The sequence below is a fragment of the Triturus cristatus genome, chromosome 6, assembly GCF_964204655.1.
Source record: "Triturus cristatus chromosome 6, aTriCri1.1, whole genome shotgun sequence".
Classification (NCBI taxonomy): Eukaryota; Metazoa; Chordata; class Amphibia; order Caudata; family Salamandridae; genus Triturus; species Triturus cristatus.
Window position 1 is genome coordinate 114,865,944 of NC_140589.1, and position 19,104 is coordinate 114,885,047.

Here is a 19,104-nt window from a genome sequence, read left to right on the forward strand (position 1 = left end):
AGGCTGCCTAGCTTAGACGTGATCAGTTATACAGAGCGCGTACCTGCAAAGATCCTAATTCAGGGCTTCGGCGGGGAACAGAGGCGCAAAGTTACTGCTGCTAGAGAAAAAGAAGAGGGAAGAGAAACTTGGATAGAATTCAAAACGGGGGTCAGTGGTAACGTACGTGTCTCCTGTTTCTCCGATCATTTTGTATCTCCTACTGATTCCTGCAGTGTGCACGACTTGTGCTGGCGCTGCCTTCCTGTTCCCGGGTGACCACGAGGCAGAGGAGGGTGCGCTTTAGATCAAACGTATGGAAATAGAGAAAAGACTAGAATGTGTCCGATGTAATTTTCAAGACTCGGATCAAAAATAAAAAATAAATAATTATAAAGAGCTGGAGATAAATCTAAAATATGGGAAAGAGAAGGGATTTTTGAAAGCAAAAATTCTTAGTCTGGTAAGGAGTTCGGGGATGGCGTAGTTAGACCTAATGAAGTCAAAGTGGCAACTTAGGGATAGTATCATGTGATCCCTGTGAGGGCAGTAAGTTGTGTGTTCTCGCCCTCCTATGCTTCAAGAAACGCTATTAAAAAACCCATCTTTGCACTTTCTCAAAGAGTACCTTCTCTGCATTGGATGTTTTACAGTGAAGGTTTCTAGGATGATCCATTTAGGTCATTAAGGGTGTATGGGTGTTCGATGTAATGACTACTCATTTTGGTAGTTCCTCGTTTACACTTCACATTGCTCCTGTGTTCGCAAATTCTTTGTTTGACTTTGCGGCAAGTCATGCTGATGTATTTGAGTTTACAGGGACAGGTAATCATACAAATTGCGTGTGTCGTGTTGCAATTCGGATGTTGCCTCATGGTCCAGGTCAGTTTTGGAGTGAGTCCGATAGATTTAGTAACTTGTGACAGATTGCACACAGAGCAGTGTCCACACAGAAAGTGTCCAGTTACTGGCTGCAGGGCCCATAGATTATTCGTTGTCGGGCTTGTTTTGGGTTCTGGAGGTCACATGTGGACCAGCATATCTTTGTAATTCTTGGTTCTTTTGTTGGCAAACAGAGGTTTTGGCCAGTCTAAAGAGCCTGAAGTGAGTATGCCAATTTTTATTAATGATTTTCTTAACTGCATTGCTGGCTATACTGTATGTCGTAACACATGTCAGCATGTTCGGTATGGGGGTCTTCGGTGTTGTGTCTAGGAGACTATCTCTTGGTTGATTTCTTGCCCTCTTTTGACATTTATTCACGGTCTTGATTGGGAAGTCGCGTTTTGAGAGTTTAGTGCAGAGATCTTGGGCCTGTGTTTTGTACTCCTTTAGTTCACTACAGTTCCTTTTGAGACGGAGAAATTGACTGTATGGCAAGTTCTCTCTGAGGGGACGTGGGTGGAAGCTATTGTACTAGAGGAGACTGTTGTTGGTAGTGGGTTTGAAAAAGGTTTTGGTCTTGATCACTTTATTATCCACATAGATATTCAGGTCTAGGAAGTCTAGTTGTTCCTTGTTTGCATTGTAAGTGAACTTAAGGCATTGGTCTTGCATATTGATCCAGTCATGGAAATCTTGTAGGCTTTCTTCTGAGCATTCCCAGAACATGATGACATCATCTATGTATCTTTTCCAAAAGCGAATTTTGGAAAAGATGGGGTTCCTATTGTTTTGAATAAATGTTCTTTCAAAATTGCTCACATAAAGACCGGCCACACTAGGGGCAAATGAGCTTCCCATGGAAGTACCATGGCATTGTTGGTAAAGTGTGCCATTGTATTCGAAATAGTTTTCGGTAAGTGCCAGTCTGCAACATTCCAACACAAAGTGTCTTGGTGCCTGGTGCGCCCAGATTTGGTCAAACAGTAGTTCTTCTAGCGTGTTCATTGTTTCTAGCTGTGGTAGACTTGTGTAAAGACTTTCCAAGTCTAGTCCATCCAGCAGCATAGAGTCACTTGTGAAGGTTTGGTCTTTCAGGAGGTTAAGTAGGTCGCGGGTATCTTTGAGGTAAGTTGGTGTTTCTTGTACCATTGGTCTCAGATATTGGTCGGCAAATTGAGAGAGTGGTTCGAATACTATGTTGATAATAATGTAATCAAGACCAAAACCTTTTTCAAACCCACTACCAAGAACAGTCTCCTCTCGTACAATAGCTTCCACCCACGTCCCCTCAGAGAGAACTTGCCATACAGTCAATTTCTCCGTCTCAAAAGGAACTGTAGTGAACTAAAGGAGTACAAAACACAGGTCCAACATCTCTGCACTAAACTCTCAAAACACGACTACCCAATCAAGACCGTGAATAAATGTCAAAAGAGAGCAAGAAATCAACCAAGAGATAGTCTCCTAGACACAACACCGATGACCCCCATACCGGACATGCTGACATGTGTTACGAGATACAGTATAGCCAGCAATGCAGTTAAGAAAATCATTAATATTAATTGGCGTATACTGACTTCAGGCTCTTTAGACTGGCCGAAACCTCTGTTTGCCAACAAAAGAACCAAGAATTACAAAGATATGCTGGTCCACACGCGACCTCCGGACCCAAAACAAGCCCGACAACGAATACTCTATGGGCCCTGCAGCCAGTAACTGGACACTTTCCGTGTGGACACTGCTCTGTGTGCAATCTGACAGAAGTTACTAAATCTATCGAACTCACTCTAAAACTGACCTGGACCATGAGGCAACATACGAATTGCAACACGACACACACAATTTATTTGATTACCTGTCCCTGTAAACTCAAATACATCGGCATGACTTGCCGCATAGTCAAACAAAGAATTTGCGAACACAGGAGCAATGTGAAGTGTAAACGAGGAACTACCAAAATGAGTAGTCATTACAACGAACACCTACACACCCTTAATGACCTAAAATGGATCATCCTAGAAACCCTCACTGTAAAAACATCCAATGCAGAGAAGGTACTCTTTGAGAAAGAGCAAAGATGGGTACAGCGCCTTAAGACTAATGTAATTGGGCTGAACGATGATATTCCCTGGCTTTGTGTCTTATAAGAGCCCAAAGCACCAAACAGTGCGTGAGAACCTATGACCTAACACGCAACACATGCCATAATATGTAGCTGTCATCTTAAAATCTATAAAACATACCTAAAATTGGATGTATTTCCACATCAAGAACTCTATTTATTAATCCCTCTCCACTCTAGACTCGAGTGTTGCCATATACATCTAATTGTCGAGTCCCTTTTCATGAGAAGATTAAATCGTGAGAAATTCTCAAGAGCCAGAGTTAGTGTTTTTTAATAGCGTTTTTTGAAGCATAGGAGGGCGAGAACACACAACTTACTGCCCTCACAGGGATCACATGATACTATCCCTAAGTTGCCACTTTGACTTCATTAGGTCTAACTACGCCATCCCCGACCTTCTTACCAGACTAAGAATTTTTGCTTTCAAAAATCCCTTTTCTCTCCCATATTTTAGATTTATCTCCAGCTCTTTATTATTATTCATTTTTTATTTTTGATCCGAGCCTTGAATATTACATCGGACACATTCTAGTCTTTTTTCTATTTCCATACGTTTGATCTAAAGCGCACGCTCCCCGCCCTTGTTGTCACCCGGGAACAGGAAGGCAGCGCCAGCACAAGTCGTGCACACTACAGGAATCGGTAGGAGATACAAGATGATCGGAGAAACGGGAGACACGTAACGTTACCACTGACCCCGTTTTGAATTTTGTCCCCGTTTCTCTTCCCTCTCCTTTTTCTCTAGCAGCAGTAACTTTGCGCCTCTGTCCCCCGCTGAATCCCTGAATTAGGATCTTCGCTGGTACGCGCTCTGTATAACTGCTCGCATGTAAGCTAGGCAGCCTGTATGTGTATTCAACATCACTCGCCATATTAGTGTTTTACCTTCACGCTCTCAGTGCCTTTTTACTTCACGTTCCCAATCGCCATGTTAACTTCACACTCGCACTGATTTTTCAACGCCAACAATACCGGCACAATACATCTTCCTAACTTATCGCCGCTACCGTCTCAGGACACGCCCTGCTCAATATACGTGCCTGAATGAAAATTTCAGTACTCCAGTATGTCTTACATGTGCCCAGCTCCCTTAGACAACTTTTAGCAAATAACACATAAGAAGCTAATTCGACAACTTTGTAAAGCATATAAACTCTCAGCCTTTACGATATCGATCATCTTAAGGATTGCCATTATTGTATTTGCTTATTGAGACAAATTTACAACCACTTCATTGAACCATATAAATTCCCCTCACTAACACTACATGACAGGAGTGTCTGCCGCGTGTTCGAACTCCACTTGCTCACAAGAGGTTGGACATGAATGCTGTATCTAACTTATAAAGAATTGCCATTTTCTTATTTGCTTTTTAAACAAACTGTTCAAATTGAACAATACGCATTTCATTTCAAGTCCAGTTACTTCCTCTAAATGTTATCAGGATGCATCTGTCTTTTTTCTTTCCCTTCCCCACTTTAGGCATTACCTGACCTACAGTTCAATCGAACGTAACTTGAATTTTGACACTGGTTTTGGACAACATCCATTTCCTTCACATCAAACACCTCTCTTTAGGTCCTGACGAAAGCCCGACGACCCCTAGGGGCACCCAAAGGGCTGAAACATGTCGACCGATCACTTGGACTAATAGTGGACTCATTGTATGCCCAATCCTGCACAATATCGTTTTTATTCTTTTCCCATGCACCAGACTGAATAAAATACGGTCTAGGTAACATGAGGAACCTCCTTTCTAAACATTTTTCACTCTACACGAGCACTATTCACAATTTTTGATTTCTGATCACTACTGTATTATCCAGTGGTTCCCTCTGGGTGGAGGAAGCATGATAGAAACCCTATGATGATGCTGTCCTGTACATGAGATAAGGCGGAGAATCATGATATACCGCCCCTTTGACCTGCTTTACATGAATGAGGGTTTTTTAACCATATGACGGAAAGAACCACATGAACCCTGGTAACAGTCACAAGAGATCTAGTCTCCTTGATTATATACCAGTTGGAAGCCGAATGGATCGCTGCTTCTTCTACCTCCCTTCACATTGATTTGAATACACCGGCTATGAAAATCTGAGGTTCTGAGCTTCTCTCAGGAGGGTTCTAAGGAGTGAGGCTATTCTGATTGGGTGTTCATTTTTTTTGGTCTCTTTTACAAAAAGAGGTGGATAGGTTGCAAAACAAGAATGGGCCTAGGCCTAAGTTCTGTTTTGGTAAAAGTTTCCATTGGTATTTTATGTATACCGGGGACTCCCATTCCGTCAACGGGGAATGATACAAGCATGGAAATCTATGAAAGTTTCCAATTCTGGAGAACCAAAGTTACAGGTAAGTAACTTGTTTTCTTCAAAGGCCCCCACCTCTGGTGGTAGTTGTCAAAGCTGTTTTGAAGGTAGATTTTGGGCGGAGGTTCGTGTCTCCCCTCCCAATCCCTCATTCTCTAACCGATTTCCCCCAAAAAGACCTTCAAACGTATCTTCCTGAAAAATTCATGCAATTCACATCTTAACATAAAACCTTCAGATGATTAGTATGGAGAAATCTCAATCTTTTTTTCAGGACGCTCTCTTGTGCTTTGGTCAATTGTATATCTGTTAGGGTCATTATCCAAGTCCCTCTTTGCTCCTTCCTGCGAGGATCTCCTGGTCATACTCCGGGTGAGCCGCTGGTTCAGTTCTTCTTCCCATTGTAACTGTTTTCCTCTGTTTCTGCTTGCCCCTTACCCGACCTCTCCCTAAAAAAGGAATCTGATTAGGGGTATATTGGAAGGGTTACGTTTGGGGATACATTGGTGGCCAACCGGACCTAGTCCCTGGGGTGTGTTATGGTATCATCTGCATCTGTGACTGAAAGAACCCCTTCCCCCCGCCTCGACCCCTGAGCCCAATTTTGTACTCACTGCTGTCACTACCGGTGCTGGAAATGTCTGTGGCTCTGCTCCCTCTTTGATTACTTGTGTTTTGTGCAATTTTCTATTTGATATACTCGTCATTTACGTACGGATATACCTTCTCCTGTGAGAATGTTTTTAAATCTTTCTGTAGCTTGGTAATCTTTGATTGGGCCAAGTAATTCTTGTATATCTCTCTATTTGCATCTTCCAGTTTTTTTCTTAAAAACTGTTAGCTGTACTTGTGTTCTCAGGGTAATCTCAGAGGTCTGAATTTTAATAGGAAGTGTACCTGAGATTCTTTTGGCCGTATTGATGAATTAAAAAAAAGCCACTGTCTTGGTCACTTCCAGGTTATTAGACCAGACCAGTCCCTCCTGAATGAGGCGTCTTTCAGGAAAATTAAGGGTTCATTGCTAACCAAGAGGCCCCTTGGTGCTGTATGTCTTCTCATATATTCCATTAGTATTACCCCATGTAAAATGGTCTTAATCTGATGTTTCTTCCTTTCCATAAAGGTGTTCCCACCCTTCCACATGGGTCAGTGTTTGTGAGAGTGCAGCTTCTCCCAATAGGGAAGGTCCTGCTAAAATCGATGCTGCTGCATCGTCGCTATATGAAAGGCATGGTTCGTCCGTCATTATAGTAGTCGAATGGTCACCCACTCAATTATTTACTGTAGTTTGCTTTCCACCCAGTACTTATAGCATCTACCCCCAAGGCCCAGCGGCCGCACAAATCTACTGCCAGCATCCCAAGAACTTCTGAAAGAGGTTGAGACTCATCCTTTTATGAGTTGAAGACCTTGTCCTTCTTTCTGAAAGTGAACACATATCTTAATCCATTTCCCTCTACATATAGTGTCAAACTTGGTTCCATTTTAAGTTTTTTCAATTCAGATGAGTTCTTTTCCTGCAGCAGTTCAAGATCCTGACTTTGTCTTGGCAGCTTTTAGTTTCATTCATGAACCACTAATATTACCAAACGGTGAATTGCATCTTGCTTACTGATCATTATTATTGTTTTAAATAACTTCTGTTCATGATTATTATTTTCATTTTATTTTAGCAACTTTTTTTTGTGTGTGATTTCAACATGTTTTATAACATTTTTGTACATGAACATATTGCGGTTCAGTTACAGGGTTAGCAGAGTTGTATCAAGTGCAGCTTGTGCTTCAGTATGTTGAGACGTTTGTCCCGTTTGTTTAGTTAACCCCACCTGACGATAGTTAGAGAAGAAGAGAAAGAATCAGGAAGAGTAAAGGGATAGAAACAAGGAGGGAAAGAGGAGGCAGGAGAAAGGCAAGGAGAGTTAAATTTCTTAACAATTACATATGACATTCTATTACTTATGACATTCTGTGGGGATGTTGGCATCCATGTAGGCTGCTGATGGTGGGGCTCCCCCCTTGTGGCTGGCCCGGGAAGAGACTACTTAACAACTTTTGATAGCAATATTATTATTTTCTGATCAGCTAATATTTGCAATTATCACCTCCAAGCACAGGAAAATAAGCAAAATCTAAGCAATGGTGCGGGCAGCTCCTACATCACTTCTTATGATGATGGTGACTGTTGAGCTGCTGTGGTCAGTTGTGGAGCCCATTTGATCGTTTCCAGATCAGTAAGGTATAGATATATAGACTTTTGTAAGCTGAGAACTTTCCATAAGATCAGAAGCGAAGAGGTTTTCGATTTTTCATTGAGGAAGAACAGTATTTTGAAAGTTAGTTTTCTGAAACAGTCTCTCCACAGACAAATAGTCAGCCTTATATTTTGTCCTTTTCATGCTCTTTTAAACACTATCTTGTTTGAGATAAATTGAACTAGCAATGTTCTTACAAATGGAAATCCATATTTGTTAATGTTGAGCAAATGCTGTTGCACGGTAAATATTTTCAAGTCTGAAACTAAATAGGTCACTGTTGCTTTCTGTGTATTAAAAAAGTAGGCTATTAAAACTGTTAAGCTGTATAGAATATGTCTACCTTTTGTAAGTATGTGTGAACCTCTTTTTCCAGGGTTCGGACACACCTGCCATATTTGGAAGATACCTAGATACCCTACTTGCATTCACAGAGCACTCCACTCAGGTAAGGAGTAGCACCGCTTTCATAAGTTAGCAGATTACGGAACTTCTTCTTGTAACTAAATAATATAGATACTTGGAGAAATAAAGAACAATGCCTTAAATATGGTAAAAGCATATGGTTTACAACTAAGGGGCATGATTAGAACGGAGTGTAAAATGCGTACTCATTACAGACTGTGTGGTCATTCAGCCATGGCCGACCCCTTTCCTGTCAGAAGTGAGGCAATTCTTCATATATGGCCTGCACTCCCATTTTTTCACATCACCACAGCAACCCCTCCTTATTTTTCAATAACTCATTTGACAATATTATAACAATCCATCTAACTTGATACTTAACCTGGGTGTCTGTTGTTAATGTATGGTATAATTGAATCTATATGTATAACACAACAATAAAAGCAATTTCCACTGTGTCTCTTTACGGCGTCTAGTGTTGCATAGCAAGTCATGTAGTCATCTTGTTTGCTAGATCTTCTGTCATCTTTTTCAGTTCTGGCGAGCTTCGTACAAGTTGCCCTTTCCAATGCGCACACGTACATGTCCTTCAGCCAAGGTTTCATTAGCCATACTAGCTACTAAAGTTAGAGGATAGTAACCTCCCTTTTTCCTAACAGGGTCTCGAACACTGGAAATTACCACCATATCTTCCTTTGCCAGTAAGCATTGAGCACAGGTATTCTCCCGTTGGTGGATTTAGGCGAGCAATTACAGCGTTCTAATATTTACTAAATTTGAGGATTTTCCTCGTCATTTGAATAAGTCCCCTTCCATCCCGCCACGTTTATGGCAATCCGAATTTTTGTTTAGTTTTACCTTGCGTAGGTATATTCTGTTTACAAACTCAACTTATGTAAGTTCAAACCTTTCATTTCATGAGAACTTTTGAATCTTCAGACATATTTGGTCCTATTGCATATGTATCATGGGTTTAGACAGGATTCAATAATTTCTGTGTATTTATACATTTTTATTTGTCCTATATCACCCAGGTACTAATCGCCCTTCCCCAATCAGTATCAAAATCTGTCCCAGCATCTCTTTGTAGTTTGGTGAATTGGGAGCCGTAGTCTAGATTTACCTGGCTTTTTCAACAAATGTTGCTTACTTTTGGAATAGGCCTGCCTTGACGGCAAATTGAGCTTACACTTTAGTGAAGGTCAAAAAGCAGAGGGGTAGAGTTCACCTTTTTTTCCCTAAACATCCCTCCTCACCACCTGGTGTAGGAAGCTGGCTCTGTATATACTATACCAAAGTGAGGCATAGGGTGAACAGTCCAGTGGATCCCCAAAGGTAGGCAGAGGTAAAGTTAGATGGCACCTCACTCTCTATTTGTGGTAGAGTGGTCGATCAGTAAGGCATATACTTTGTATTGATTTTGCAATACGAATTACAGGTAAGTTACTTTTACGGTACTTTTGAGATTTCTTTTTAGATCACTTTTTCTACTCAGTGTGATATGCCTAGATATCACACTGGGACATTTCCTAGAGAAAAGGTAGGTGAAGTCAGTTTTGCTCAATTGTTATTTTTCAGGTTTCCATACAATATAACTCCACACTTAAAACATTTTTCAGAGAAAAACAGTCAATAGGTTCCCATGGAAAGAAATTAAATTAACGATTACCAGGTAAGTAATCGGTCTTTGGAGTTGAACTTCTGGGGTTAGAACATGGGTTCCCCAAGGGTCAAGGATGCACTCTTGTTACACCCTCAGCAGCACTAGGGCGGCCGGGTGCAGAGTGCTGAGGCCCAATGTTATCCGATGGGGGATAGGGGGCCTCTGGTTGGTGGATGCTGGTGAGCAGGCCACTTGGTAGTGGGAGCAAAGCTCCTGGACTTTAGCCCAGGGCAATGGGGGAAACAAAGTAGCACCAAAGGTGCACCCTCAGCGGCACTAGGGCGGCCGGGTGCTGTTACGACGTCGGGCGCCCAGTTGGTTTCAATGGGGAACCTCCAGTTTGCAAAGGCACTGCAGGCTCGGGGTCGAAGGTCTTCTGGGTGCGACCACCACTTCGAGAGGTAAGTTGGGAAGGTGGGGTTGGTTAGGCACCGTCGGTTTGGGCACTCAAGGCTGTGGAGCGTCGGGTGCAGGGGTGCCTTTTGGGGTTGGATCTTCTTACCAGCTGGTGGTCGCGGCTGGGGGGGGACCTTCTGGATTTAGGCTGCAGGCGTTGGTTGGAGGCTTGCGGCAGGTCAGGGGTTGCCGGATCTCGGGTCAGGATAGCCGGGGTGACCTCCTCGAGCTCGTGCTGTAGACGGCGGGTGCAGAGTGGGGTGGATTTGCGGTGTCCGACCGGAGCCAGAGGTTGCAGGTGAACAAATCAGCTGTTCACTGCAGACAAAGTCTTTGTGCTTGAAAGCAGGCAGGTCCTCCGGGGTGTTCGAGGTTGCTGGCTGCAGGACACCCCGGGATTTTGCAGGAGCAGGTTCGAGGTGGAGACAGGCCGGTAGGGCTGGGGCCAAGTCAGTGGGCGTCTTCCTCTTGTTAGCTTCGGCACGGCTGTTCGGTCCTTCTTCTTCTTTTCTTGTTGCAGGTTCTTGTCTGAGGAAGCAAGGTTCATGGGCGCCCCAAAATATTTGATTTAGGTGCTTTACAGGTAGGTAAAAGGCAGGGACCGATGGGTCACTTCCCTGGGGTGGGTACACCCCATACTATGCCACCCTCCAGTGGTAGGGGGGCATGAGCCCGTCCCTGGTTGGCTGAGTCCCCTCATCTTCAAGATGGCTTGGACTGAGAGTTGAGCTTCACCTCGCCTCCCCCACCTGAGGGGTGGAGTTGTCAGAGGCGGGCACACCTCTCTTCCTCACTTGTTTTTCCCACCGGTTCTCCCGCCCAAAGTGGGGGTCAGAACCAGTGGGGACCAGTTACTGAGAGCAGCAAGTGGCGTAGGGAAGCTCACAAAGGCGGCAAGTCTTTGAAGCTTCCCCTTCGTGAACCCTGCCCATCCTGGGGGAGGAGGCTTGGCACCTCGTCCCAGGATTTGCATTGTTTCAGGCCCCAGAGATCAGCAGGCTTTCTGCCCAGGGGTCCAGAAACATGTTTGGTAGTGGCAGCTGAAAGCAGCCACTCAGCCTGAACACTAGAGGAGGGTTAGTTTTCAGGGGCTATCTCTTAGATGCCCTCTGTGTGCATTTTTCATTAAATCATACACTGGCATTATTGTGGGTTTAATGTGCTGAGAAGTTTGATTTTTTGTTTTAATTTTTTTATTAGGGTTTTGCGTACAAATTAACACAATGCGTGTCAACCATATTACATATGAATCCATTTTGCGCATCAGCGTGACTTAACATTGCTTTTTTTTCCAGGGTAGTTACATTGGTTGTTGTGTCTCCGGGACTTGCTGTCAGTACTAAGTCCACACGTCTCCCACCAGTACGTTCCAGTAGATCGTTACTTATGTCATCCCGGTGGTGCTAATGTGTCACTGAATCTCTGCCGTCTACATGGTTTTCCCTCTTACTATCTGTGTAGCTCCTCCCTGATAACGAATGTATTCAATTGTTTCAGTAACTAGGGCATCGGTATTTGAACTGCCGATGGGTTCAACTGTTAACAGTGGGGCGAAGGGGAAAAAACCGTGAGAAAAGACGAGGAAACGTATAAGGGGGGGGGCGGTAGAGGGGAAACTAGTGAAAGGATCATAAGGGGGGGGAGAGGGGGTAGGGCGGGTTGGGAAGGGCTGCTGCGGTAGTCTGCGCGCTGATTAAAAGTAGGTGTGTCGGACTCGTTCTAGGGTAAGCCAGGGGGGAGGAAAAGGGGTCGCTGCGTGGGCGCGCGAGAGGAGACGGGGCCTCCGCTCGCCTCTCCTAACAAAGCCCTCTACTTGCCTATTGTACCTCCGCCATCATCCCTGGGTCTCGAATGGCAAGAGGAGCGGGAGGAGTGCAGGGGTTAGACTGAGTCGCGTTCTGTGCTTCTCCTTCTGTACATTGTTGTTTGAACTGTATGAGGAGTTGGGCCCACTCCATGGATATGGGGTGTTTGCGGATGCCCCTCGCCTCTTCCTCTCTAATTGTCTCCTCCTCCGCTGCCCCCCATTTTAGCAACGCTCCCGTCCATGCCGCTTCCGAGGGTCCCGCTGGGGCCCTCCAGTGCATAGCTATGTTCCTTTTCGCAAAGAGGAGAGCCAGAGAAGCAAATTTCCATTGCACTTTTGCGGTTTTCTTCTTTGGGGATAACCCCAGAGCACATGCCTCCCACGTGGAGGCGACCGGGAGATCAGTCGTCGCTTGGAGCGTGTGGTGCACTGTGCCCCAGTATCGTTGTATGGATGGGCAGGCCCAAAATATGTGCTTGAAGTCTGCGTCCAACAATTGGCCGCGGGGGCAGCGAAATTGCGTATCGGGGTAGAATCGGTGGAGCTTGTCCGGTGTCAGGTACGCACGGTGTAGGATGGTGAACTGTATATTTTTGAACCGAGCGTTCCTGGACACCTTTTTTGGGAATTCCAGCGCTTTGCGCCACTCTGAGTCGTGAAAAGCTCGGCCCACATCCTCCTCCCACGCGCCCCGGAGCCCGTCCAAGGAAACATCCGTCAGTTCCCGGATCGCTTTGTAGTGCCACGTGATTAGGTGACTGCCGGACCCCATGCGCAACAGTGTGTGCAGCACCGGATGTGTCGGGGGCTCACCCTCCCGTAGGTTCCAGAGTTGACCACCGCTTTCTAACACCTGTCTGTGACTTAGGAATTGTCCAGGAGGGAGATCATGCCATTCGACCATTTGGGCAAATGTCTTCAGTTGCCCCTCCTGGAACAACGCCCCCACCTCTGTGATGTCGTGGTCGGCCCACACGCGAAGGGCTCCCGTGGTGTAGTATCCGCCATTACGGGGGAGTCCCACCAAGGGAAGCAAGGGGGAGTATAGTGGTTGACCCTTGGACATGCGGTGTACTCGCATCATGCATCTGCGAGCTATGGCCACCTGTAGCGGGTGCGTGCGCACTGGTGTAGTACCTGGTAGTAGCAGTCGCCGGATCTGCGGGAGGGGTATTCTGCCTCTCTCCGTGATTGTCTCTCCTATTTGCCTCCCCGCTGTCCAGTGGGACAGCCACTGGAGCTGCGCCGCGAGGAAGTATGACTCGAAGGACGGAGCTCCCAGTCCTCCACCCGTCGTGGGTAAGTATAGTGTGCGTAATGCTACTCTATGACGGCCCCCTCCCCAGATCAGGGTCGCTAATAATGTATCCAATTCCTGGAAGAAAGAGCGTGGCGGGACTATAGGGAGGTTCGCAAAGTAATAGAGCATCCTCGGTACCATGATCATTTTTGCTATGGCGACACGACCGATGGGCGCCAACGGTAGCGTCTTCCAGAATCCCACCGCCGACCGCAAGCCCGCTAGCGCCCTCCGGTGGTTACCCTCAAAGAGATCTTTGGGGGAGTGGTATAGTCGCACTCCCAAGTATCTGGGGGCCGATTCGTCCCACGACAGCCTATGCGGGCCCAGCGTTATCTCCATCCGCTCCGTTTGAGCACCCAGAGGGAAGATCGACGATTTTCCCCAGTTCACTCTGAGCCCCGAGGTCTCTCCAAATTCCCGCAACACGGTCCATATCGGTGTGAGATCATCCAAGATGTCTCGAACATATATTAAGAGGTCGTCTGCGTATAATGACACGCAATGGGTCGTGTCCGCAATGGGGACCGCCCATGTCACCCCCTCCCGACGCAGTCTCATGGCCAAGGGTTCCATCGCCAGAGCGAAAAGGAGTGGGGACAGGGGGCATCCCTGTCTGGTCCCCCTGGACACCGGTAACGGGGCCGATACGAGCTTACCAAGTCTCGTCCTGGAGGTGAGATCTCTGTACAGGAGCTGGGTGTAGGCCAGAAGTGTGGGACCAACGCCCACGTGTTGTAGGACCTCGAACAGGTAGGGCCACAACAGAGTGTCGAACGCCTTTTCCAGGTCCAAAATCAGACATGCCGCTTGGGGAAAACGCTGCTTTGTCTGGTCCTGGATATGGAAGAAACGACGCAAATTATGTGAGGTGTTGCGGCGGGGAACAAACCCGCATTGGTCGGGATGCACCAAGGTTGGAAGTATTTGGCTATAACGATCCGCCAGAATTTTCCCCAGGATCTTGCAGTCCGCATTCAGGAGCGTTATCGGGCAGTATGAAGCCGGGAGCGCGGGGTCTCTGTGCGGCTTCAGGAAGGTCACCAGCATCGACGTCCGCATCGATACCAGGAGTATCTTGTTGGCCAGCGCCTCCTCGTACACGGCGGCTAGACGTGGCGCCAGTTGCGCCGCGAACGCGCTATAGTACTCGAGTGGGAATCCGTCCGAGCCCGGCGCCTTCCTGCGGGCCAGAGATTTGATTGCCTGCTTCACGTCTACCGGTTTGATCTTCTTGTCGAGTTCCTTCCGGTCTGCGGACGGGATCCCAGGCATGGGCTCCCGGTCTAGGAAACCAGCGAGGTCCCCGGGTGGTACGGCACTTGGGGATCGGTATAATGCCGCGTAGTAGTCGTGGAAGATGCGTAATATGTCGACTTGGGAGTGTTTGAGCTGTCCATCTGGGGCCATAAGTTCTGTGATAAGGGGTGATGTTGTGTCCTGTTTGACCAGCCATGCCAGAAGTGATCCCGCTCTGTTACCCTCCCGGTGTACCCTGGCCGCGTATGCCCGAAAGTTGTATTTGCGCAAATCACGTAGCATTTCAGCATGGGAGGATTTTGCCGCCGACAGTTGTGCCGGAGTTGCTGTCCCCTGGTCCACCCTTTTGGATATGTCCTCTAATGTGGTTTGTGCTCGTTGTAGGGCCCTGTCCAACACTCTCCTGACCCCCACCACTTGCTGGATGCAATACCCCCTGGCGCTGACCTTGAACGCGTCCCACTCTATAGACCTAGAGGAGGCCGTGCTGTCATTCAGTTGAAAGTGTTCTCGTATGTATTCCTCGTGGGTTTGACAGAATACCGGGTCGGTGAGGCAGTCACTGGGCAATCTCCACGTTGGAATTGGGGGATAAGGGGGCCTCCATCTAAGGACCACCGCGTGTGCATCGTGATCCGACACTACTCTACCCAGATAATCTGAATCTTGGACTTTCGGTAAAAGCACTGCCGAACATAGGAATCTGTCTAGTCGGACTCTTAGATCGTGTGGGACTGAATGAAAGGAGTAGAGTTTGGTGGTGGGGTTGCGCGCCCTCCAGATATCTGTTAACCCCCATCGGTGGACCCAGCTACGGAAGCATGCCGCTTGTTTATGTGCCGGTGAGTGCATCTGTGGGGGATGTGATCTATCGAGGTGTGGGTCTAGGGTGCAATTGTAGTCCCCTGCTAGGAGCCATGGGATAGACGTGTGGTATGCCAGTGTGTTCGTGAGTCTGCCCCAGTAGCTCTCCTGCTCTACGTTCGGGGCATATATACTCCCTATGAGTAGTTGTTGGCCCTCCAATAGCCCTATCAGCACCGCAAATCTACCTTCTTTATCAATTAGTCTGAACTGTTCCTTGAACGGTACCCCTGGTCTGATCCACACCAACGCGCCCCTTGCAAAGGCGGAATACGTTGTGGCACATATGATGCCGCGCCATTTTTTTTGTAATCGGTCCGCCTCCCCCGCCGTCAGGTGTGTCTCTTGTAGGACTGTGACTTGGGCCTGCTGTCGTTTAATGTACGCATAAACAGAGTATCTCTTACGGGCCGTATGCATTCCCCTAACGTTCAACGTGATAAATTTGATGTCTGTGCTAGGGGTTCTGTTGGACATATTGTGAGAGGTTGGGTTGGCATGTATGTGCTGCCCTGGCGTCTCCTCGCCCACCGGTCCCACCCCAGCTCCGCCACCTACCGTCTGTCTGTGAGTGATGTCGTCTGTAATCGCAGCTCAGCCTGCTCCCGGAGTAGGTGGGGGATAAACCAATAAGAAGAAGAGGGGGTGTAAACTGCAACAAAGGGGAACAGTCCCAATACGAAGGGCATATCGCACGTGGCAGTATGTCCAAACGGAGCATCATGCTGAATCTTTAGTTCGTAACTGAGGGGGTGGTGACTTCGGTGGTTCCTGGCTCTCATCCTCACGGCTGCCCGCATATTGTCAATGTCTATAAAGTTCCTGCCCGTACTCTGTCTGTTACGGGTCATTCAAGGTCCGTGGGAATAGTGTTCCTTGGCATCGTGAGTGCGACTCCGATATCAGTTCGTGCATCCTTGTCCATCGTGCTGGTCGCGTCGGGGCACTCGTATGTGTTGGCCGTTGGTGACTCGTTATATGAGCGTGTCCGCCGTCCGGGGGGTCACGATCGGGGGTGTCATTGAGCCCTCCCGGGATCTGGGTGTTGTGCTTCTCTCGTCGTCCGAACTGAATAAATGCGGACCCCTCTCTAAGTCGGATCCTCTCTCTTGGGGACTCAGAGTGACCACTGCCTGCAGCGCTCTCCTGCGTTCCGCGATGATTTGCGCTAGGTCCGGTGAGCTTGCCGTAGTGGTGCCTGATCGCACGCTGAGCTGCGTGGGGGTGACCCTTGGAGGTCGGCGGCCCGAACGGCCGGACTGCCTGTCCGTGTGCTGACTGGAGCCATCTCTGGGGCGCCGTGCATGTTGTTCCACCCAGGTGTCCGCTTCCCGCGGATCCGTGAAGAAGTGTGTCTCACCTTCGTGCATGATTTTGAGGCGGGACGGAAAGAGGAGGGCATATTGTATGTTCTTTTGGCGCAGGGAGCGCTTCACCGCTAGGAAGGTGGTTCTTTGTTGCTGGACCGCACGGGAGTAGTCCGGAAACAGCTTTGCCAACTGATGCAGTTGAAAGGATTTTAATGCCAGTAAAATTGCCAGTAATTCAAGGTGGTTTATGTGGAATTGTTTTTGTTGTGTAGTCCATATGCCTTGAATGGTATGGTTTTGAAGATGAGCTGCCCAGCCGGGAGTGATGCGTCTGTTGTTAGCACTATCTGTGGAACTGGGTCGAGGAACCCCCGTTGACCCTCTCCCTCGGGTCTGGCCGACCGTCTCCGGACTCCACAATCACCAGGAGGGGGAGGGGCGCCGATTTCACGCTCTCCTCGCCCGCTGCGAATCCCGGCCCCGGCGGTCGTCTGTGCGAGGCGGCACTGCAAGCGCTCCTGCGATTGTTCACCGGGAACTGTGGTTGCTCCCCTCGTTAAGACCAGACTAGGGCTGGAGCATCACGTCCGTCTCCGCTCGCTGACTCTGAGCGCCTCAGGCGCGATTCATGGGGGCCACCATTTTGACCGTTAGCGGCGTGCTGGTTCCCACGTAGAGCCTCCGCAGTCGCAGCCGCCCTGAACTCGGGGATTCCGAGTACGCCGATGCCACCCCCGCAGTTTGCTGGCTGGTTGCACCGAATCTCCCGGGTGGTGAGAGCCAGGAACAGGTATTACTGACCCGTGCACGGGCCGCCGATCAGGAGCCTCAGAAAGACGAGTCCGCCATCTTGGCTGGCTCGGCCACGCCCCCATGCTGAGAAGTTTGATACCAAACTTCTCAGTCTTCAGTGTAGCCATTCTGGTGCTGTGGCGTTCGTAATGACAAACTACCAGCACCATGTACTCTTAATGGCAGCACTGCACTTACAATGTCTAATAATGGACTTAGACACTGTAGGGGTACAGGGCTCATGCACCTGTACCCTTACCACTGGTATAGTGCACCCAGCTAGAGGGATGACTGATCTATGGCAGGGCAGTGGGTTGTAGGCATGGCACACAGAGATGTGTGCCATGTCTACTCTTCACTTTGTTCTGCACCAAAACACGCAACCTGCAAAGTGGGGGGGGAGGGTGGGGGGTTGTGTGTGTGTGTGTGTGTAAGTGTGTGTAAGTGTGTGTGTGTGTGTGTGTGTAAGGGTACAGGACCTCAGAGGGTGGCAAAATAAGTGCTGCAGCCCTTAGAGGCCTTCTCTGGTGACAGTGCCCTGGCTACCTGTGGTACCATTTACCAGGGGCTGACCTGTGGCCAGAGATGCCAATTGGGTTTATGCTTCAATGCAGTTATAGGGAAAAAACCCTGGGTACTTGATTAGCAGGAGCCCAGGGCACATTCAGTCAAAACACATCAGGAATTCAGCAGAAAGAGGGCACTTTCTCACAGAAGGCCTTTGACGAGAAAGTCATACTCTTTCAAGTGGAAGCGCTTCTATCTGTGGTGCAAAGCTAATGGACATAACCCTATCCTGAGCCAAGAACAGGTTAATCTACCATATCTTTTGTACTTGGCTAAAACAGGTGTTGGAAGCATATGAGCTGTAGATAATATACTTTGCATAGATTGCAATCTGGTGTTGGGCTCGGATGTTTGTAGTCATGAGATAGGTGACTCATCCTTACGATGATAGTGCGTATGGGCATCGACTCCATCCCCAGATTGTTTTATTCCGCCATCGGGTTTGGATGTGATTTGCTGCGCTCCGTGTCGGTATCGTCTTCAAACCCCCTTCAACCTGCAGTCCTTCACCACTCGATGGTATTGGTCCTACCCGCGCCGACCACGCCGGCTGTCGATGGAACGGACTCAGTTAAAAAAAATTCCCTGGGTGTGGTGCGAAGTTCCCACACATGGACTTACATGAAGTGTGTAACCTCTGCTTCTCCCCCGAGCTGGAGGAAAACCACTGCGAGGCCTGTTCATCATTCCGGTCGAAGAAAACAATCCGTGATTTTCGGGCTCGACGTCCCAAAATGTCTTGCGGCAGCAGCTCGGTTCAAGACCTCTTCGGAGCAGGTTCTGATCTCCCTCCAGGACTCCAACCTGCAGAAGAACACATCTCCGTGTCCGAAGCCAACGACCCCGAGGAAGATGAACAGAAAGTCACCCTGGATCAACGGACAGTGAGTACTGACACCCATGCCGCCACCAAACCCAAACCTAAGGCTTGGGTAACACCTTCACCTTCGGGGTCAGTTCGACACCGTGAATATATTTCAGACTCCCCGCCCTCGGGCCCAGCTATGAGACCAAAACAAAAGCCTTCCGGCTCGAGACGGAACCCAACATACACCTTCGGCACCGAAGCCTAAAACCAAGCCGGTGCCACACCCTTCCCTGCCAGCACCGAAGACACCTTCGACGACGAAAGCCTCGACACCGAAGCCCCCAAAAGACAAAGCTTCGGAGCTGAAACAGGACAAGCCGAA

The 19,104-nt window shown here is 48.1% G+C and overlaps 1 protein-coding gene across 1 annotated transcript in view; it reads left to right on the top strand.

Annotated features, from left to right (window-relative positions):
- Positions 1–19,104, top strand: part of LOC146816481 (exportin-5-like) — a 1,583,592-nt gene that overhangs the window by 365,471 nt on the left and 1,199,017 nt on the right. The window contains 1 exon segment of the mRNA XM_085610325.1: positions 7,927–7,998. Within this exon segment, the coding sequence (XP_085466451.1) occupies positions 7,927–7,998 (72 nt within the window).